This window comes from Drosophila guanche, unplaced genomic scaffold (assembly GCF_900245975.1).
Source record: "Drosophila guanche unplaced genomic scaffold, DGUA_6, whole genome shotgun sequence".
Classification (NCBI taxonomy): Eukaryota; Metazoa; Arthropoda; class Insecta; order Diptera; family Drosophilidae; genus Drosophila; species Drosophila guanche.
Window position 1 is genome coordinate 2,909,729 of NW_022995745.1, and position 22,615 is coordinate 2,932,343.

The 22,615-nt window shown below is 44.9% G+C and overlaps 2 protein-coding genes across 3 annotated transcripts; one reads left to right on the forward strand and one right to left on the reverse strand.

The window, feature by feature from the left end:
- Nucleotides 1-24: 24 nt before the first annotated feature.
- On the reverse strand, nucleotides 25-22,384 carry LOC117580652 (UNC93-like protein). 2 transcript variants are annotated; one of them, XM_034267254.1, is made up of 6 exons: nucleotides 11,464-11,559; nucleotides 6,903-7,040; nucleotides 2,750-2,884; nucleotides 2,270-2,675; nucleotides 1,354-2,207; nucleotides 25-1,287 (listed from the first exon to the last, which is right to left on the reverse strand). In XM_034267254.1, exons 2-6 carry the CDS (start codon nucleotides 6,948-6,950, stop codon nucleotides 1,117-1,119), a joined length of 1,614 nt encoding a protein of 537 aa, XP_034123145.1. In that variant the 5' UTR covers nucleotides 6,951-7,040; nucleotides 11,464-11,559; the 3' UTR covers nucleotides 25-1,116. The 2 variants fall into 2 exon arrangements, with proteins under 2 accessions (XP_034123145.1, XP_034123143.1); XM_034267252.1 differs by lacking the exon at nucleotides 11,464-11,559 and adding an exon at nucleotides 21,220-22,384 and having other exon boundaries at nucleotides 26-1,287.
- Nucleotides 8,304-9,623, forward strand: LOC117580872 (bromodomain testis-specific protein-like). The gene is made up of 2 exons (XM_034267622.1): nucleotides 8,304-8,969; nucleotides 9,057-9,623. The coding sequence occupies exons 1-2, from the start codon at nucleotides 8,304-8,306 to the stop codon at nucleotides 9,567-9,569; spliced, it is 1,179 nt and encodes a 392-aa protein (XP_034123513.1). The 3' UTR covers nucleotides 9,570-9,623.
- Nucleotides 22,385-22,615: the final 231 nt, after the last annotated feature.

Here is a 22,615-nt window from a genome sequence, read left to right on the forward strand (position 1 = left end):
CATATATATGTATGTGTGTATGTACTTTCATATGCGTGTGTAGATTTCTCTGTGTGTAGGGGTATCTCGGGATATTTGCAGAAGGCCCCCAGAGTAGAGTGTCAGAATCGTTCACGAAAAAGGGGGGAGGGGGGGGGGGGTTAAAAACAGGAAACAATAACTCACTTAGATTTAGTTTAAAACATAATACTGAGCAAAAATCGTGTATACATCATTCTGCTTGCTGGATTTGTTGCTTTCTTCTTTATAGATATAATAATTATTTACGGTTTACGGTTTACGGTTTTGCACTTTGCACTTTTTATCGCATTACCGAGTTCCATTTCGTTTCAATGGATCCCAGTTGGGGTTTACAAAAATTTCACTATGGTGCATCGCATAGCATTTGTTGTGACTGTACTTATGTGTGTGTTTGTGGGAGTTTTTTGCGGAATATCACGTTTTCCTTTATGTTCTCTCAGTGGCAAAACCAACAAAAAAAAAACAAAAAAAAAAACAAATCATATCTCTCAATTTACAAAGGAAAAAGTGTTTTTTTTTTTTTTTAGGGGTAGAGACTATAGTTAAAATACGATTTAAAATAAAATAACAATTTTTTATAGGCATTTAGGGGCCCGCACGCACTCACGTGTGTAGTGTGTGGTGTGTGTATGTGTGTGTGTGTCTGTGTGTGTGTGTGTACTAACACACATGCAAATGTATGCCGCATTTTCTGCTTTCTTTCTCTCTTCTCGACAACTCCTGCCTATCGTTCTCCCCTCGCGCTCTCTCGAGATTCTCTCTCGAGACTCTCTCTTTTTTTATGTACAAATTAAAGTTATCCAAGCACACACACACATGCGGGAGGGGGAGTTGGGGGTAGTGCATGCATATCGAGGTGCATGTGTGTGCCTCTCGGGATGGTCTTTGAGCTAAATGGTTTTCTCTCAGGAGGAGGGGCTGGTGTCGCGAGTGGTCGGGATGATGGGCGAGGGGGTAAGGGGGTTCAATGCACTAAGTACGCCGTTGGCTATACAACGATTTCTTTTGTCTCGATCATCAATCGTCAATCATCAATCATCGATTATCGATTCGATTGATCAAACAGTTAACAGTTATCGGCACCGATGACTCCATTTACAGGCGCGTGACTACAATATCTTCTTCGAGATCATCCAACTCGTCGTCGGTCTCCTCGACGCCGTCGACGCCGGCCTCGGCAGCGGCAAGGGCGGCGGCAGCCGCGGCAGCGGCCTCCTTCTCCTTCTCGGCAGCCTCCAGCTTCTCCTGCTTCTTGACCTTGCGTTGCTGCAAGGGTGAAGAGAGAAAGGAAATTAGCAAATGATTGCCTACTTTCGGGCGGGCGGCACTCACCTTCTTCCTGTAGAGAATCTCGACAATGACGTAGCCGATGCAGCCCAGCGTGAGCACTGCCAGCAGAATGTACAGCTTCATGCGGGTGCACAGCGTTGTGGCATAGGCATAGGCAATCACAAAGCCAGCGGACTCCCACAGGCGGTAGTTGGAGAAGGCCGCCTCCTTGTTGCGGCGGAAGAGCAGCCCGTAGAGGCCGTTGATCTGGGTCTGCCAGACGGCATCACCGACGCCCCAAAGGCCTGACATGGCGTAAAAGATAATGGGATTGTCGGGATTGGGTCGCCAGAAGAGCTCCACAGTAATGAGAGTGAAGTGCACCACGGCTCCCAGGACAATGATGGGCGTGCGGCCAATGTACTTCATCACAGAGCCGAACAGAATGGAGCACAGGGCGTTGACAACGCCGAAGCAGATCATCACGAAACCGATCTTGTTGACGCCCAAGGCGCAGGCAACGTAGGCCTGGGTGAAGTCGGCCCCAATGAAGGCCTGCTCCATGCCAATGAAGACGGTGATGGGGATGAGCAGCTGCAGATTGGGCTTCTTCATCTGACGGAACGTTGCCGAGAGCAGTTGGAGGCCCGAGATCTCGGCGGCGGAGTTGGAGCCCTTACGCTTCTCTCCGTAGCGCTTGAGGGGATCGAGGAAGAAGGCAATGATGCAGACGGCGGCCACAATGCACGACAGATAGATCATCGAGATCTCGAAGATCTCATCCTCTGGCGGACGCTCCAGGTTGCCGTGTCCATTGGCGCCGGTGGTGCAGAAGTTGGCGCCGCAATACTGCAGATCCTCCTCGCTGATTGTTGAGTTGCTGCTGCTGCTGGATCCATGGGCACCGCTGGAAAGAACTGTGCGAGGGAAGAGTGCGTTAGAGAGGCTTCCCGTGTGGGTCTCTGTGTTGGATGCTTACCCAAGCTGGAGATCAGATTGCCCCAAAGCTCAGCGGACTGCCAGGCCAGGAAGAAGAAGCCAAAGAATCGCACAATAATGGCATCGACTGCCTGCTCTGTGATCTTGGCATACACTTGTCCCACCTGCGTCAGATAGGTCGCCTTGGACGCCCACATGGGCGCCGCACCCATGCCCACCAGTATGCCGGCGGGCACGAGGGTGTAGAAGCGCGGGAAGAGCTGGAAGGCAATGTAGGGCGCATAGCAGAGCATGCTGAAGACGAGTGTCCACTTGACGGTCAGCTTGCGGATGATCAGGGTGGGCAGGAAGATGCACGACACCACCAAGGCCGCATAGATCGCACTCAGCGAGACAGTGCCCAGGCCATCCTTAGAGTTGATCGATGACTGCAGATTGGCTGTGCCCTAAAAGAAAGCAGACAGTCGGTCAGTGTCGGGAATGGATGGATGGCTTGTTGGTGCTGGTTGATAGAACTCACTTGAAATGCTGTAAACTGCACCATGAAGGCGATCGAGATGATCGAGATATTCTTTAAGATGCGCCATTTCTCGGCCGGATTCAGCACAACTTTCTCTCGCAGCGAGGCGGTGTCGGGCTCGAAACCAGCTTTCGGCTAAAAATAAACAAACAAAAATCAGCAATCTGTGGATTGGATTTGTCGTCGGTTTGAGTTTGAGTTTCTGTTTCTGTTTCTGTTTCGGCAAGGAGTCAGGAGTAAGCTAAGGAGTCTGTGGAGAGTGTGCGGGCATGTTCCTACTTTCTTTCTTATCAGCTCGTTTTCCACCTTACCATAACTTTCTTATTACGAGCATCGGGCAGTCGATACTTAACTTAACAGAATTACTTTTTAGCCATGCCACAAATTTCTTTTTATTCATATCTGATGTTAGAAAATGTACATAAATATGTACAGACATACATCAACATTTACATGCATTTTTGAATTCCTTTCTTTTGATGGAAATTTCTTGGTTAAGCAAATTTTCTGCTGGCAGCCTCTTGCATAAATATTTCATACGACAAATTGTATAATTTATGTCGCATTTTTATTATATATTTAAGTATTTCTATTATGCTTTTGTTTATTGTATTTTTCTAGTTTGCATCTCGAAGAGTATCCAAAATAAATTCCCAAAACTCTCTTCGGGCGCTTTCATTTTCGCGTCTCGACTCTGCAGACTGACTGCACACAAAATACATAAATAAATTCATACATATGTATGTATGTATGTACAGACATACACATTAATTAATTATTTATGTGTTGGCGCATTTTACGCTTTTAGTTTCTACAAAAAATCAAAAGATAAAACCAATTTGAAAAGCCCGCACGCGTTTTGCTCGCGTTTCGCGGGCACTTTTGCATGGCGCATGGCGCATGGCGCATGGCGCATGCGTGATGCGGCCTTTAAATGGCCATAAAAATGCTCCCCAGGCCCCACCAAACCAAACAAAAAACCCACCAAGCATACACACACATATTTGATGCGAGAACTGGCCGTAAGAAAAAAAAAATGTGGCGATTTTGCATGCGCTGCACAGTGCCCAGAAGGTTACATCGATCGGCCAAGACATAAGTGATTGAGGGGCAATGGGAGCATTGGGCTGGGGATGATCATAAAACCCGAGTGGGTGGTTGGGTGCGCGCTTGTTGTTGTGCAAGACGTAATCGATTGCAGGCTCTGTTTCACTCAATGAAGTTTTACTTTTGCTTTTGTTTTAGCTATAGTAGTAGCACATAATATTCGTGGTAGTTGGTGTCTGTTCACACGATGAGGTGCTACGGCATGTGCTGTCTGGGTTGTCTGGGTTGTCTGGTCTGTGGAGCTCGTTTTGTTTGTATGCAAATTTCAGGCCGTCTTTCGTCGGATTCGAGTAATAAGTTCGCATTTAAATGATTAAAAACAAAACGAAAAACGCAGAAAAAGTGACACAGCCAGAGGAGGGATGGCGAGGGAGGGGAAATTTGCGAGAGCAAGGAGGAAACCAAATAAAACGGATCCATTAAAATTAATAATATTAAATACATACGTAATACGCGTCGCAACAGCAAAAACGTCAGCAAATATAAACAATAATTAGGAGCACTCAGACATTTACATATATGCGTGAAAATACATTTTACTCTTGTAGTTTGCTCTGGTTTTTGTCGCACTTACTCATAAAATAAGAATCGAAAGTGCTGAGAATTGTGATTGAAAAAATACCAGACTATGCATAGTTTTAATTGCATAATTGCAAAAATTGGGATTTACTTCTGCTCAGATTAGATATTAATAATTTCTTTTACGTTTATTACCCCGTTAACTGTGAATGTGAATGTGCGAGCGAGAGAGAGAGAGGCATAGATGCACACGTGCATGCTGTGCTTTGCTGGCAGAGCAACGGTAGAATCATACTTTTGAAAGCTCAAGTAAGTTCGGTGCTCTAAATCAAGTGCTGCTTGTTTGGTGGACAAATGTATTGCTGTGTCTGCTTTGTTTTGGAAACCGTTATGCGGCAATGGTCCCTAGCATATCATGACAGTGGACCCAAAGACCCACTGGGCAGACCGCTTTGTCTCTGTCTGCCTGTGTGTCGGGCGCAGCTTTAATCGACAAACAGCTGGTGCTGGCCGCAGCACAAGTGCATGCTGCGAAATAATAAGATGTATGATGGGTGATGGGTGAAGGGGGGAAAGGGTTCATAATGATATGCGAGAGTGGCGGCTGCGCCGTGGCGTCGGCAGTGGCGTCAACGGCTTGCGTCGCCTCTAGTTGGGACAAGCGCAAACAAAAACTGCTGAAAACCAGTTACAACTGGCTGCCAAGTGAGCGGCGGTGGTTTTTACTGTGGGTGGCTGTGTGTCTCTCTTTGTGTGTCTCTCTCTGTGTATGTGTGTGTGTGTGAGTGCGCCTAGAGGCGGTCTATGCTCGGTGCTCGGCAGCATGTTGCCAGCGACCTACTGTGTGTGCGCGGCGACGGCAGCATGTTGCGCACGCGCGCTTGGAGCACGAGATTTTGGTTTTATTTTTAAACGCTGCACGTTTCGTGTTTGTCTCTGGCCACTTTCCCTGCCCCTGCCGCTGCACCTACTTCAGCCTACCCCTGCCACTCCCAGCCAGTCTTTACATGTCTCTTGTTGTTGTTGTGGGTTTTGTTTTTGTTTCTTTACATAAATTCGCTCTCTGCTGGACGTTCTCCGACACCGACAACGGCAAACCGCAGCAGTGGTTCTGTGTCTTGACCACAACGAGCAAAACGGGTTTCTTGTTTTTTTTTTTAGAACCGATGATTACTGGACTGTGCGAGTGCCAGTGGGGGTGGGGGTGGGACTGGGTTGGGTCGCAGGGAGGTGCGTGGCCTGGTCTCGCAGATTATTGTAAATTGGCAATATTTTATTATGAAACCTTGTCAGTGGCTTAATTGTGCAATCGGTTTTTGTTGCAAGTCGTTTTTGATTCGAGCCGTTGATTGCCAAATATCTTAGGAATTAGTTGGCAGCACTCGCACGGATGAGTTGGCAGCACTGTACAGACACGAACACCACAAAAACATGGCCATATACACATACACATACACGTGCAAGTGCATGTGTGTGTATGTGAGAGCTTGTTAAGCTCTTTCTGCTATCACATTTCTTTTTTTTCGTTTTTTTTTTCTGCTTCTCGCGGTGGTTTGGTTTTTGTTTTTGGGTTTTCGGGTTTTTGGTTTTCGGTTTCTTGAGGTGAAATTTATTTCGCCTCATTTAAATCCAAGGAGTGGCCAACTGTCCAACTGTCCAGCTGTCCAACATGCCAATGATCATTAGCATCTCGAGCATCATTTCCATCTTCATCTCCATCTGAGGCTTATTGGATACGTTACTCGTACTTCCTCCTCATCTGGGCCATAATGAATAATGTGACGCGTTTCATTATAAAACATGATTTCTTTGGCGAAGGCAAACAGAGTCATTAACACGGCCCAATCCAAAACAAACACACAAGAAAAACACACAACGATAAGTGTAATCCGGCTCATAAGCAGCGCCTCTACAATACATCGAGAAATATATATGTACATGTCTGTGGCATAAACCATAAGCCTTATGCTACACGATTAAACCTACTAAATACAACATCAGAGCGATGGCATTGTCCATGCATGAATAAATGACAAAAGAAAAAGAAAAAACAACAAAAAAACCCATGTAAGAATGTGACAAACATTTTCAAATGGCAGCGCTTTATGGCTATTTCAATGGCTCTTAATTGTCGGCCCATGGAAATTGCCAAGCCCAAATGTTCTGTGCAAACTGAGGAACCACCGAGCCCTAGACTCTTCTGGGGTTATTCAAAGTGAATTGATAGTGTGCAAAATGGGTCTAACAAAAATTCTAAAGATAGCTTCAGCCTGTATTTCCCATAATTGATTTTGTGGTTAAGGAATATTTCGCAAATCAACAAAATAAAAGCCATATGTTCGAGTCATAAATAGCTTTAAACTGCTTTAACTTAAACTGTGTCATTTATTTTGTGCTTTCTCTTGTAAAGTCTTTGATTCATTCGATGATTTCATGAGGGCTGGCCATCGAAACAGAACTCAGAAGTACGTTTTTGGGTGTCTGGAAGAGTAAGTACCCCAACTGTTCGGGGTGTGAAAAAACTCACCTTGACGGGCTCATCGTTCTCGAAGCCACCGTTCGTGAAACCAGTCATCTTGCTGGATTTCTCTTGCTGTGCTCTCCGTTCTCAGTTCCCTTACTTCGAGTGTGCTGGTTAATCAATTAACCAAAGGAACGAGTGTGGCTGTAAGACAAAAGAATACAAAAACCATTAGCCACTTAGACGATTATAAACCCATTTGCAGATCGTGAATTAAACGTTATATACATCAGACATATGTGTGCAGATGTTAGCTTCACAGAGCTAATAACAATACCAATAATAATAATAGTAATACGAGCGAGCAACCACTGAAAGGTTTTCGTTAGCGAAATTGCCCAGTCCCAGGCCCAGAGCCCGGCGCAGCCCATAATTGTTGGCCATAATTGTCGTAGACAAATGGAGCTGGATGGGGACTGACCGAACTGACTGACTGACACACTCGTACGAGTAGTATTTGGCAACAAAAATGAATATCTATCTATCTGTCTATGTACATATCTGTTGTTTGCCTCGTCCGACCGAGACTGAGACTCAGAATTCAGAACTCAGAACTCAGAACTCATTCTTTCCCGAGCATGTCTGTGGGGGCGGCGGGAAGTCTTTTTTCTGGCTTTGTGTGTGTTCGTTTGCCTGGGATTATGTTTCCAGCGGTTCCCATTGTCTAATTGCCAAACACTTAATAGCTTGGGGGATGCCCACAGCCCCTGCCACAGCCCCCTTCCCATCGTAGTTCAAGTTCATGTCCAATTAATTGAAAATGAGGCAGACGGACGGACACCCGACCATTATCCGGGCCCATCAACTGAAGCGACTGTGGCAGACACACACAAAACACAAGGGAAGCCGAAACCCAAACCGAAACCTCGTGACCCCAGCAGCAAAACAATCAAATAAAACAACAACAAATTGGTTAAACTTTGTTGTATGGTGGAGATTCTCAAAACGCTTATACATATTAATAATAGCGACTAAAAAAGATAGAAAAAGAATTCAACATGCATAAATATGCTACAACATGTATGACTTATGGATGGACATATTATAATGTCCGATGTCTGGTCACCATTAGCGGAGTTTCTTTTTACAAAACACAACCAAAATTAATATTATTCATTTATGCATATCATCAGATCAGGAAGACTGAGGAAACGCTTTGGAAGATGCGCAAAATGGGCCACACATGGGCAGAAACTAGTGACTGCGACTGTGGCTAGGAAGCTAGAGATTATTTTACAACACTAAAATCAGTGCTGTAAATCGTTGTGAGCTAGCTGCCAACTGTCAGCATCAGAGAGCTTTCCAAGTAAATTATTTATCGTTTGAATTGTTTCGATTCTAAAGTAAGGCGCTTTTAAATTAACTTTCCTCAAATAAAAAAAAAAAACGATGGTAAGGTTAAGAATAATGGGAACTACTTCGTTGTACAAGGTTGTACAAGGCGTTCTTCAACGTGCAAAGGATTCAGATAGTTCAGATAAATCAGTAGATTCAGATAATTCAGATGATACAGACGTCAACCAACCGCTGGAGTCTTGTGAGCAGCCGTCGGTGATTCCAAAGCCCTCGAACTATGGTCAGTACACCAACAAGATGCATTTCTTTTACAAATATATTCTGGTGGACTTGTACGAGAATGAATACGCTGTGCATTTTCGCGAGCCTGTGGACACGGAAGTGATTCAGGCACCGAACTACTACGCCATCGTGGCACAGCCCATGGACATGGGCACCATAAAGCAGCGATTGAAGAATCACTTCTACCACCATGTGGGCGAGGCTGTGTCCGACTTTATGCTGATGCTTCACAACTGCTTTCAGTACAATATACGCGGCACCATGGTCTATGAGCGTGGCTGCTTCCTGGAGAAGTTTTTCATGGAGCGCTTGTATACCATTCCCAAGGGGCCCGAGAATCCGTACGCTGATATACCCATGAAGTTCAGAAGATTGCACTTGCTCGCACCTCGCCCTTACACGACCACTCCACTGCGCCCTCCCACTGCCACTTGTCGGCCCACACGACGGGCCTCAACCCATTCCTTACGCCCTCGGATTGCGACCACACAGCCAGTAAGAAACATATTCCTAACAATCAAACTTCCAATGACATTGTGCCCTTAGGAACAGCCTCAGCCTCAGCTCCAGTTTCAGCCTCAGCTCCAGCTCCAGCCTCAGCTCCAGCTCCAGCCTCAGCTCCAGCTTCAACCCGTACCGGGTCGTGTACTGACTCGAGTTCGGCCCATGGTGGACCCAAAGCCCAGCAATTTGGGCAAGTACTCAAAAAAGTTGAATTGCTTCGAGACAGCTATACTGGAGGTAGCGGCCAAGAGTGACTTCGGGCAGGACTTCCTGAAACCGGTGGACGCGGTCAAGCTGGGGGTGCCACAATATTACATGATTGTCGTGAAGCCCATGGACATACAGACCATAAAGAAACGACTTCGCAAAAATGTCTACCAACATATCGGTGAGGCGGTGTCCGACGTAATGCTGATCCTTCACAATTGCTTCAAATTCAATAAGCCTGACCATCCGGTCTACAAAAATGGCCAGCTATTGGAGGAGTTTTTCTGGAAAGAGCTCAAGCACATACCCACCGGGCAAGACATCGATCTCTTTCGCAAACGTAGCGCAGCAAATGAATGTACACCCAATTCTGTCACCCAATGAGTCTGTTCTATGAGTAGATCAGTTATAAGTAAAATATTTGTCACACTCTCGTAACCCTCAGCGGTGGAGTTACTTAACCTGTTGCTTCCTAACTCGAACAGCAATTGGAACGTGTGTGAGTTCGAGTATCTGTTGCGCTTCCTCCTTAGCTGTGGCTTGTACTCACGGCTTGGGTACTCGGCTCGGTTCTCAGGGACCGCTACACGCGACTAAATGATCGGCCATAGAATATTGTGTCGGACTGCGGCGTAGTTTAGGCCGATCGCTGTCGCTTTGTGGGGGTTTAATAACCAATTCATAATCCATAATAGCCAAACCGAAAGCATAAATCATTGAAGCAAAACCTGGCCATACACGTTATTAATATACCCGTAACTCATAAGGAACTTGCTACTATAGCCGGAGTTGAGGTCTGAGACGAAGTCTGACGTCAGCCACTGGAACTTTCCCAGACAATGGCCAATCTCCAGCCAAGCTAGAACCTACATACAATATTGGAGCAGCACGTGCGAGCATTTCATATGTATTTAATTTCTTTGAATATATTTTTTAAGTTTCGCTGATTGCAGATACGGCAGATACGAATACGAGGCGGGCATCAAACCGAAAGTGCCGACAAAATGTTATATAAAAAAAAAAGAGAATACTCTACGAGAATGTGTGTATGGCTATGAAAATCTATATGGTGTGGATACTAGATATTGCCAATTGTCTGTCAGTGGAATTTGGAATTGTTCCCTCCCCGAAATTGGTCAGCAATTGGTAGTTTTCCTTCTACATTTGAGCCCAAAGATTTTTATGGCTGCTGCGTGTGAGGGGACGTATTTTTTTTTTTTTTTTTTTTTTTTTTTTTTTGTATAAAGGCAAAGCAACACTCAACACTCGCCACACACGCGCCAAACGTCATTAAGAATAAAATAAAGTAAAACAAAAAAACAATTTCAGCTTCAATTATTATTCCAGCGAAATATTCCCTCGTCATACATACTCGTACATACATAAATACATATGTACATAAAGCTGTACATAAAATTCATAGCAGCAACATCATTGCTACATTTGCCTTTCTTTTTGTTAAAGTTCGTTTCGACATGAACGTTGCCCATGTAAGTATGTACAAGCGGATTGAATCGGTATTATCTTCTCTGTGTATAGATCGGGCCTTAAGTGGCCTACAAATGGGCTGACTGGCTGACTGGCTGCCTGGGCTGGCTTGTGCCAAAAGTTTTGTTTTCTGTTTAGCTCTTGTTATTATTATTTTTTGTGGTTTTTGTGTTTTGTTTTGTTGTTTCGCTTGCTTGCTTTTTGGGCCCTTCACCCAAGCTGCCTCCTTGGCTTTGCATTCAGCCAAAAGTGTACAAAAAAAAAAACCAGAAAAAATAAAAACTATCTTAAATAATCTTTTGGCGAATACTCTTGCGTTGAAGCTTAAGCATTCTATGGAATCCTCTTTACTTCCTGATTTGCCAGAAGAAAATATTTCATACAAACAACAAAATATTACACTTGACTTTTACGCGTGGAGGAGCAGCCAAAAAATGTTGCAAGATTTTTCTGATTTTTGTCTGCTCTTTTCATGTTGTATTTGACTATTGCATATTTTTGTATTGTTTCTTTTTGTGTGTGTGTGTGTGTATTTTGTCGGTCAATTTGGCCTGCATTGTAGTTTCTTTGCATTCGAATTCGAGTGGATTTCGTAGTAGTTTTCTTTTTGGATTTTGATACTTGGTTTTGTTTGGTCTGGTACTTGGCTTTACTTTCGCTTTTTACGCTTTCAAATGAAGCTCCCCCCATTTGGCGGGAGTTTTTTGTGCAGTTTAGTTTGTTTTTTGGTTTGCTTCTTCCATGATGGAGAAGGATCTGGTTCGTTCGTTCGTTGCACTCAATCACTCACACAGTATGATGGCAAAAAAAGGATTCCCTCTGGGATGGACACGGAATTGATTGAAATGAAACACTAAACTGGGAACCTCAGGGCGGAGCGGCGAATAAAAAAACACTTTCTGGACAGGGGGCCAAGTGGCTGTCTCAGAGCCTAGTAGTACAATGCCAAGAAAATGCGACAACGTGCGAATTTTAAACGAAAAGCACTTTCTAGCTAATTGGAGTGATTAGTGGCAGGCGTCGCTGCCAGCGGCGGCAGAGAGCAGCTGCGTTGGCAGCGGCGTCACGCCAGTCGCTGCTTGCTGCTTGCTGGTTGCTGGTTGCTGTCTTTGTCGTGGTAATCGTAGTTGGCGGTCCAAGAGCTCCCCAAAGATATATACGGGCAAGGTTATCGCCTGGACGGGGCTAACTGTAAATAATCGGACAGAGATAGAGAGGGAGTTGCTGCTGTTTTTTTTCTGTTTCGGCTTGCTTTGGCCAATTCTCAGATAGATAGATAGATAGAGCCCACCAGAGAGTGCCACCAGAAGAGCCACCTGATGGGGCTGTGGGTGTTGCTGCGTTGGCAGCTCCCCAGCCGCTCGCTCTTGATTGTCGATTGTCGATGAGCGATGATCGATGAGCGATCGCCGATTGCCGATTGCCCATTGTCGATTGCTGATTGCCGATTGCTAATGGGGCGTGTGTCTGCTGTCCACTCGATTGGCGACTTCCACAGGAGCGGTTCAAGGCGTTGCATTTGCCGCAAGAACTTCGAACTTCATTTCGGACTTAATTTAAGATTTCTGATTGCTTGCTTGCACTGACAGGATGTCTGCCATCCCATATGGAGCACATTTGCTGCCGGATGGCATCTCGTTAGACCGCTCCTGGCTGGAGCTGGGCAATCGCTGGGCGGCGGGCGGGCTCTTCAGCGGTCAAGCGGCTGGCCGGACTGAACTGGCCGAGCGTGAAGAGTTGTGCGTTTCGTGTCTCGGCGATTAGATTAGAGAGGGCCAACAACATATACAATTGCTATTGCTATTTATTGTCTGTATATGGGCCCGACTATTGCCAGACCATAAATTCTAATTAATAACCGCGCACGGGCCGCACGGCAGTCCGTGGCAATCGAAAGCGAAGGCGAAGGGCAGCTGGCGGTGGCGGTGGAGGCGGCGAAGGAGTGCTCCATGTGGCTGATCCTATCGATGATCGGGAGCACGATCGCGGTGTGGCGGGCGGTGAGTCTTATGGCCATCTTATCGCAGTTATTAGCGCGTGATTATGTGAACTGTGATTTTGGCGGAGCTACCGATCATAAATATTGTACAATGATTGGGCAGAGTTACGCGGAATCAGGGATTTTTCCCTTCCCATTCTCTTTGTTTCTTTTATGGTTTCGTTTTCGTTTTCAGTTTGCTTTTTTTTCTCAGGAAATGCCTGCCAGAATGCTCAAATGTCGTTCTAGATAGCTCCTAGATGGGCATGGGACATACAAAAATAAATATTCCAATAAGTAAGTGTCTATGACTACGCCACGAGTGGCCAATTGCTGTTGCTGCGATTTGTGGATAAGATGTATCAAGGAATTTGGCTATTGCCCGACCCACTCGAGACTCGAGTGACAGCCGCTAATGAAGAATGAAAGCTTGAATAGGAATTGCCAGTAGAATTTCCAGCCCTAAATGAAAGCCAAAACCATTGACAGTCGCTGCGAGAGTGGTTACAGCTCCAGTTACAGTCGCAGTCGCAGTCGCAGTCACAGCTATAGCAGTTGTGTCAATAATACGCTTTTTGCCGCGAGTTGAAGGGTAGTGCACTTGACTCGTCTATGGGTTTATTCACACATCATCGGCAACAATAAAGCCGAACGACGATCAGGCATGCGTCTCTGCGTCTGGCTTGGCAGAAGATCAAGGGTTTCGCTTCAACCTGCCTGCCTCGAGTTGGCTCTCGGCTGTCGGCTTAAAAGCTTTGCAGCCTCACAGCGGCACACTCTTTGCTTGTTGGCTGACCCACTTTCAAAGAAGAAAAAAACACAAACACAAACACAAACACAAAGCCAAATCGAACCAATATAAACAACAGATAGAAACTATACATTTTGATTGGCATTGGCATGGCCCTAAGAGATGCCAGGCACAAGCTTGCCGCAGTGTTGGGCAATTGTTTCGATTGGGGATCTTAGGGATATTCCCATCCATTGAGCGCATTTTATGATGCACCAACGAGCAGTAATCGAGCCAATACATTGTTGGGTACCTTAATGGATCGTTTAAAGTCAATTAATCTTCTATTCAATGTGCACTTAAGAGTCCATCGGGGAGACGCACATACTCGTCTGTACATAAGTCAATGGCTGATTGATAGTGGACAGCTTATCATGCCCAGCCGACAAATGCCATTCGATTCGTAGTTGAAGGCTAAGCCCTAAGCACAACTGATAAACGACACAAAACGGGAAAAACTGAAACTCTACCAAATGAGTCATGGAACAATATCCCACAAAGCCCTATCAAGCCCTCTCCGATCCTCGGGCTGGACTGTTTCCAACTCAGATTGCTTGGATTGAATAGCACCTGATGAGCTGAGCTGTTGGCTATTCTTGGATCGACACAGAGAGAGAGAGGGAGAGAGCGGCCCCCTCCATTATCATATTCAATATCATATCAGGCCAACGATTGATTAATTAAAAATTCTAGCGTCCACAGGCACACACACCAGCACACAAATATGAATACACGAATATACAGGCACAGACACACGAATTCCAATAATCAGGTTTTCCAAAATCGATGCCACCCTCAGCCTCACGTATTACCATCACGATTACCCAGCACTCGCACTCGCACTCGCACTCGCACTCTTATACACCCAAGCACTCGCTCGTATACGTATACGTATAGGTATACTCGTATACATATGACAATTCTTTTTTTGCTGGTCACGTGAATGCCAACGTCTCTTGTCTGCGGATCTGCGGAGTGGAATGGGCAAAGGCTGACTTGGCATCGACTCTACGGAGTCAACTGGTTTTTTGTGTCTTGTCTCCACACACACACACACACATAAATATCTGCATATGTGCTACACATGTGTGTGTGTGTGTGTGAATTTATTTCGTTGTTTGCCTATTTATAGCCAATATTTTTAGCTGCTGATTTCATTTCATTATAGAGTAGTATCAGATACCTGGCTCTCAGCCACTTCAGGCGCTGCCTTTGCCTGTGTGTGTGTTTTCCCCTCCGCTTCATATTTTTAATTTTAATTAAAGTAACAACACAAAATGGCTTAAGTGAATGGCTGCCAGCGACCAATTGTCCAAGGGATTAGGCAGAGTGAAATATCAGAAGTTTCGATGAAGCAAAGTCACAAAACTATAAGGAACCATCCTTGAACAGTGTCTCAAATGCATCGCTGGATCGCTGACTTCGTTCCAAAATATGAAAATTTAAATGAAAATACTCGAACTGGCTCTCGCTCACTCGCAATTCTCTCTGCTCGCTTTGTTGCCCCGACGAGTTGATTGAACCTCTGGGCAAAGCGATTGTGCGAGACAATTACTCAATAATAATAATAATAATAAAACTCTCCTACTACTAGGCCATACATCTCTCTCTCTCTCTCTCTCTCTCTCTATTTCTATCTACTTCTACATATGTGATACAATTACAATCTTGTTTTGTTCAACTAACAGACAAACTTTTAATTGTTTCCCCACCCAAATTCGAATGTCAACGAGATCAGTCCGAGCAGAAGCAGAGGAGGCTAAAAATCAAAATTGATTTTGAGATTTGATAACAAGGCCCTAATAACAGTTAATCTCCAACGAAAGGACGGCCGGCCGGATGGCAGAGGCAGAGGCAAAGCTCGGATCAAAGCCATTTGCATTGTGTTTTGCAAATTGAAAATGGGAAATGGGAAAAACGCCAAACAAAAAGGTACTCCCAGGCGGAATCACAGCAAAATTAACACGCAACCGTGCACACAATAATCGTATTAATAACAATGATTTTCCCCATCCCGGGTACACACACATGTAGACAGTACATACATGAGTTATATATCTGTATAAATATATATACATATAAATATATGCATATATGGGTATTACTTTGTGTTCTGAAATGATCTGAAGCAACGCTCAGAGGCAGTGCGGCATTCACCGATTTCCGTTGAGTGAGTTCGCGTGATTTGTTTGGCCATAAAATATATAATATTGGTACGGATAACCAGGCCGTCCGTAATCGTCATATAGCCCCGTCATATATTAGCTGCTTTTTATGTACTTTGGTCGTAAATGAAACCATGGTACGATACGCGGAAATCACAGCCTAATCAAATTTAAATCGATTGATTTCGCTGCTGCTGTAAAGATTGCCAACGAGCGAGCGATTCAATCTTTATCGCTTCTTGTGGCCAGAGCACAGAGACTAGAACCCATTGATAAATACACTCGTAAAGGTTGTTACACAATGTCTGGGGCAATAAAAGCCAGCACGGAAATGACCTTATTTCAGGGACAGAAGGGATTAAGGTAGATTTATTAATCAGCAACACCGATTAAATGATAGAACAAATTACCTGCAGCTTTAAGAATCGTGTATGTCTGTCTGTGTATTCTGTAGCAGTGGAGACCGCAATCGATCGATATCCAGAGCTCTTTCACTCCATATCGAGTGCATCGCATTGCATTCCTCTGATGTGTTGGTCAACTGCTTCCCACAGTACTCGAACTCAAACTCAAACTCAAACTGAAACGCAAACAGAGCAGCAGAGCAAACACTAAACATGGCCAAGACCGAGACCTTCGTCTACGATTAGAATGCAATTAGTGGCAGCAGCAGCAGAAAGTGAAAAAGTTCTAACAAAACATTGCATTGAGCTTCATTTTTGTATCAATTTTCGTTTTGTTTCGTATTTGTTTGCCTGGTGCCAGCATTAGTTTCGTTTTGATTTGATTTGATTTGTTTTGTTTTGAGTTCTCGCCTCCTGTGCTTGCGCTGTGTTTTTTTTTCCCATTTTTTTATCTGTCATAATAACTTCCGCTTCGGCGTCAACTATAAATTTCTGTGTTTTTCATTTTCATTTGTGTGTCGCCTATTTTTTTCGCCCCTTATTTTATTTGCTTTTGTTTCTTTATGAGTGTAAGACGAGCTCGTAATTAGAGGCAGAAGTGATGTGATGTACATACATAAGTAAATGGCATATTCTTTACTTAACCCACATTGTGTGTACTCGTATAAACGGAACTTATTTCGGGCCAGAATACTCGTTAGCGTGAAAAGATTATGGCCCCCTGCATGCTCCCCATACATGTGATCTTTGGTAGCGAATTCTTTTGGGCCTCAAAGTGCTCTGTCACCTGTCCGGGATACACTAGAACGAGTTCCCCTCATTTGTTAGCCAAATAAATCAAGAATCTGCCTTTGGCTTTGGCCTTTGTTGGCATCTCTGCTGTCGTTTGTTGAGTGTTTGCCCAGCCTCTGGCTCCGGCTCCGGCTCCGGCTCTGGCTCAGCCTTAGCCCCAATTGCTTGGCTTGTGGCCGTTCTGCGACGCAGAATTTCGGTGGGAAAGACCCAACAGAATGCCGGGATCGGATCTCGATTATACGAGCATGTCTGTACGAAATAATGGGCCATAATGAGCGTGTTATATAAGCTCATAAGAACAACATCAAAGTTCAATGTTTGCCATTGAAAGCGGAACGCCAGGGAGGCAGTCTTCTGGTCGTCATTCACTATCATATCACTCTCTGCGTATGATATTATGAAATACAAATACCAAATCTTATCTGAGAGAGCTGGAAGCGACCATTCATCGGTGGGCATCGGGCATCGTGGATCGCGGATCGGGCACGAGCTTTTGGATGCTTCTCGAGCAGCCCATCAGCAACGTGGCCACTGACTAAGTAGCTGCTCGTCATACACTCGTATGTATGTATGCATGTACATAGCTTCTGCCTCTTATCGGCCTGGCCGCTTGCTGGTAATTATTTGGCTATAAATAACAATAAAAACCTGATCATAAACCTCGCGCCTTATCACGATAATGATCGTTCGTTGGACGGTTAGCTACTGCTGCCACTGCCACAGAAAGCTACTGCCACAGCTACTGCTTTTGTGTTCCGCAATTGGGTGAAAGCCCCACAAAGACAGACACAGATATCGAACAGATCAGACTTGCTGGAGCCTGTGCCCCCGCTGTTCATGGAAAGTTTTCATGGCTGTTGTGGCTCGCACCGTCAGTTTTGTTGTCATCGTGGAAGTTTTTCCAGCGACTCGCATTTTTTGTCGATTCTAAAGGTTACCATCCAAAGGTTTTTCATGTTAATTTTTCTCTTAATTCACAAAAGAAATCTCGTTGGTGGCAACAAAAGAAAACGACGAGCGTCTGAATGTATTTATGCAGCCAAATATATTGATACGCGAACGAGTTTAGGAGTTTTGCTGTTGGGGCTTTTCTTATGCAATGCTCAAATCAGCTGGGAGGCTGTGGGCATCCACAGTGGCCCCAGTGGACCACAGCTACGATCCAAGGATTGCCTGAAATGGCACCTAAGAATATGTCTTCATGTCTCTTTTTCTCAGTATCTTAAACTTTGGGCCAACTGTTGTCTATAACCTTATCAGCTGGCAAAGGTTTCTTGCTCTTGCTCTTGCTCGACTTGTTCTTTTGGCCACACTGACATGCAAAACGAGAGCTGGCTAATTACAAATATCTAGGTATATGTTCAGATTTGCTCAACATCATCATCATCATTGTCATTGTCTTCGTTGTCATCGTGACATCGTGTCGTCTTGACGAGCTGCACCCAAAAGTTGCTGGCTCTAATGAAGTGATAACATTCGACGTACAATGTATGGATGGAGACTGCCTCTCAGAGGCCGCTCCAGTTTGGCCTGACGCTGACTGCTGACTGATTTCTGGTGTCTGATGTTAATTTCAAGTTTATATAAATTATTTGCAGAGTGTGTTAACAAGAGTTGGCCAAACATTTACACAGCTATTTGGCACTGTCCGTGCCAAGAAGGCTGTGCCTGTGGCTGTGGCTGGGACTGGGTACAAGCAGCCACACACGGCGTATGAGTAATAAAGTCAACCTGCCAACCCGATCATCATAATAATCATCAGAAGCAGAGCAGAAGAGCACGGCACGGGCAGGCACATGGCAGAACAGCCGCAAAATTGTTGTGCAAACGATTCCGACACGATATCAAAAACAGCAGCAGCAGCAGCAGCAGCAGCTCCAGAAGCAGAAGCAGAAGTCAGACAGACAGCACAGGCAGAGACACAGCCAGACAGCCAGACAGACAGCGAAATTTGTTTTTGTAGATGCAACAGGCAGCGTCAACAGCCTCGAGCACTTGTCGAAAGGAGTTGGCAGTCTTAAAGGCAGTCTCAAAAAATAAAGCAACACAAAATACAAAAAGTAAAATGCAAATAAAAACGACATATAAAAATACAAATAAGTAAGCAAAGCAGAGCCAACAATAATTACAACAATAATGTTTTGTTTAATAACCCAGCAAAAAAGGGCGAAAGTTTTCGCCTGAAAAGGCGCGCCCATTAATAAAAAGAAAACTTTTATCCCAAAGCCAAATGAAAATGCCTTGCGTGAGTCACAAGCTGCGTATGTCTATGTCTAAAACTGATATCTACTTATGTCTGTCTGCAGCACTACTGGATGCACTTTTATGAGCAGATAAATCATTTTCAATCAACCATAAAATATGCCTTATAGCGGTGTAGTTTTTGTCTTTGTTCCGCATGTGAACAATAAAATGTTGTGAATTGTTTAAATAATTCTCAAAAAGCTGCAAACTCAATTAGAAATACTTAAAGCATTTTATTCAAACTAATTACGAATACTTAGTTGCATAATTGCTTTGATTAGAGTTAAATTAGCCAGCAAATGAAAGTCACCAGCGAACTGTTGAAATAATTGCCAGAATATTTTTGGCTTCCACTTAATTAGTGTATTGATTTCGAGAGCCCATTTTTACGAGTGTTTGTTTAATTATTCTGGCTAAACTGTGCCTTTAAATGTTTTATAAGAGCCCATAAAGAATCGCTGACCGTTTACAACTTTTTTTCTCACAACTATTTTGGCGGCGGCACCGGATTCAGCTGAGGTGCAATAAATTCTTGATAATTACATTCAAATAGGGCTTAGGAGGCCGCCCCACTTCTGATCAAGTATTTGAGTATCTTTGCAATAGTTGCGCCTGCGGATGTATCTGTATCTGGTATCTGGTATCTGGTATCTCGTATCTGGTATCTGAGTGTGTGTATGTTTGGCGATTTTTGCGGAAGTGCATTGATTTTCCACTCAAGTGGGCACTTGACTAGCCAGCCGCTGCCTTCGCCTTCGCCTTCGCCACTGTCTGTGCCTGTGTCTGTCGTTGTGAATTGATTTTCTCACCTCTATTGACTTAACTGTTTTTTTTTTCTCCTTTTTTTCGCTTTGCGCTGCGCTCGAAAAATGTTAATTAGTTTCGTTTTTTTTTTTTCACCCCAACCACTTTTAATTAGAACTAAGTATTAGTATTTCTGTTTGTCATAGTTTGCGCTTGCTGTTCGCTTTTTTTTCTAGGTGATTTGTTATCGTAACAACATTTATGCAAATTGCCATTGGAAGTCGGCAATTTGAGTGCGGATTTCCGCCTGAAACGCATCTTCATGGGATTTAAGCTCGGGCTGAAAGCGGCGCCTCGAAGTGGGTCCCGCTGGACCGCCAAGTGAAAGTTTTCTATGCTGATCCGCTGTGGATCGCTGGCCCCTCTGGGGGGATATGGATGTGAGCTGCCTGCTTTATAAGTCTCTCTGGGCCATTGAAAAGCTGCGCATGTTCGACGAGCGCTTAAATAACCCAACCCCATGCAGTGCGCATGCCAAAATCATGAACGTATCCAGCAGATCCGATCCGATACGATACGATACGAGGCGTCACATGACCATTTTCGGCCGCATGGTGGTAGCTGTGGATGTCGTTCTGTCAGGCCTCTAGGTCTCTCTCTCTCTCTCTCTCTCTCTTCTCTATGGGTGGGAGTGGACCACCCTACTTGAAGCTGACAGCCAAATGTAACTTGGAAACACCACTTGGGAGTCCTCCCCTGATCGATTCCCGGTTCTGTGCATTCTCGGAGGAATAACCGCAACCCTAACGACTTTAAAGAGTTTTGTTCCTTTGTTTGGACTCGCTTCGTTTTGTTTGTTTGCGGGTGCTGGCTGGGGCCTCGCACAAGCCGCAAAAGCTTATGCAATATGTTTGTTTATTATTAACAATTGGCTGGCTGGGATACCTGTCCCTTCTGGCAGTCCAAAAAATAAATGTGTGCCATAAACACACGTGCATGAATATTTTTTGATGCATTTTCCATGGTTTGGTTTTGTCAGATTCTTTTTATCGGAAACTAATGGTGCCACTTCGAGTAATGGCAGAGCCTGCTGCGGCTGTGTGACACCATTTGTGCAGCTTACTTTGACTGGACGGGCGGGAATGGACTGCTTTTGGCTTAATTGCAATTCGTGACTCATCTCTGTGGCAGCTGTTGCAAAACTGTTCCACGGGTAGACGAATGTTTAGTTCTAACTTAGTGTTAAACGTAGAACTAAGCCCCATTGTATGATATGTTGTAAAGCAAAAATTAAAATAAATTAAACGCTTGCCAGCACATTCTACAGTCACCGTTGGGTGGGTAGTCCTTTCGGGCTACTCGAGTACTCGAGTATACCTAAGTAAATTGCACAAAAAACCCATAAAAATAGCATAATAACACTTACCGTTATTTGTCTTGCGAAAACGTGATCGCAACTCTTATACGTGTGTGTTTGTGTGTGGGAAAGCCCAAAACAGGATGCGCCGCTTTGCCGCTTTGCCGCTGTACGAACAAAATCCACTTCCGTCTTTTAATACGCTGTCGTCTGTATGCGTATACGTATACACATGCGGGAGTGTGTGTGAGCGCGTTTTTATTTGGTTTTTTGTTGATTTTTTGTTGCGAATTATGATATTAAATTGCTGCTCTTTGCAATTAAACGTTATGTAATTGGATATTGTTGTTTAAGGCTTGCTGCGCTGGACGTTTCGGATCTGTTTGTGGTGGCCGCGTCGAAAAATAAGTGTTCTAAATGGTCAGCAGGAAGCGGGGCTCAGTTCTCGGCGGGGGCGAGTAGCTTACATCTCCGTTCAAGTTGTTCAACAGAAAAAAAAATAATGCCCGAGCAAACTGGGTATTTGGCAAAGAAAAAAATTTCAACAGGATTATCGGTCAGCAGGGTCCGGGAAATGTTTCACAAGTTTCAAGATTCTCGCAGTCACATTAAAGTCTTTCCTTCTGAAGAGCTGTAAGAGCTTTCCTCTTCAGAATCTATTTTTTGGTTTTGGTCCAAGCGGATTTTTGATTTTTGATTTTTGATTGGAATTTTGTTGTTAACGAAAACACGACCAACTCGAAAACGCACAAAAACGGTATTAAAAGCCGAGACTAAATTTAACTTTGCAAGTAATTTACGGCGCGACTTGGAGCGCGAGCGGAGCGCCACACGAACCCGATCTCGGGTCCGAATCCGAGTCCGAATCTGAAGCGAACCGCGGCGAACACACGGCGCGAGCACGAAGCCGGAGCGCGAGAGACCAGAGGAGCTGGCTGGCTAGCCAGGTAGCTGGAGGTGGAGGTGACAGAGAGAGAGCGTCGCTGTCAGCGGAGTTCACTTCACTTTTGCACTTGTTTCTGCTGCCTGCTGCTGATGCTGACGATGCGGGGGATCGCTGCTGCTGTTGGCAGATGCGGCCAGATAGCTCTCTGACACTGGGCCCAAAACAGCTGCTCGTTATCGTTGCTAGCGGTTAGCGGTTGGCGGTTGGCTGCTACCTAATCGTGGGTTGTGGCTCTTTTGACGCTGATCGCTGGATCTGCTGCTGGCGTTGTTGGCGTTCGGTTGGGGAATGATGTTGGCTCAAAGCCCACCGCTACGTAATATACGCTCAGATCCTGTTTGCATGCCGTCGGCGTCGTCGCTGGCGTTGACGCTGACGTTGGCTTCAGCGCTGCTGCTACCGCTGCCGCTACCGCTGACAGCCAAAGAGCGTTGTCGCTGGCGCTGCCGCTGGAAAGAGAGCGGTGCAGCGATCACGAGCTTTTTCGGTTTCTTTTTCGTTGCTGTTGCGGTTGCGGTT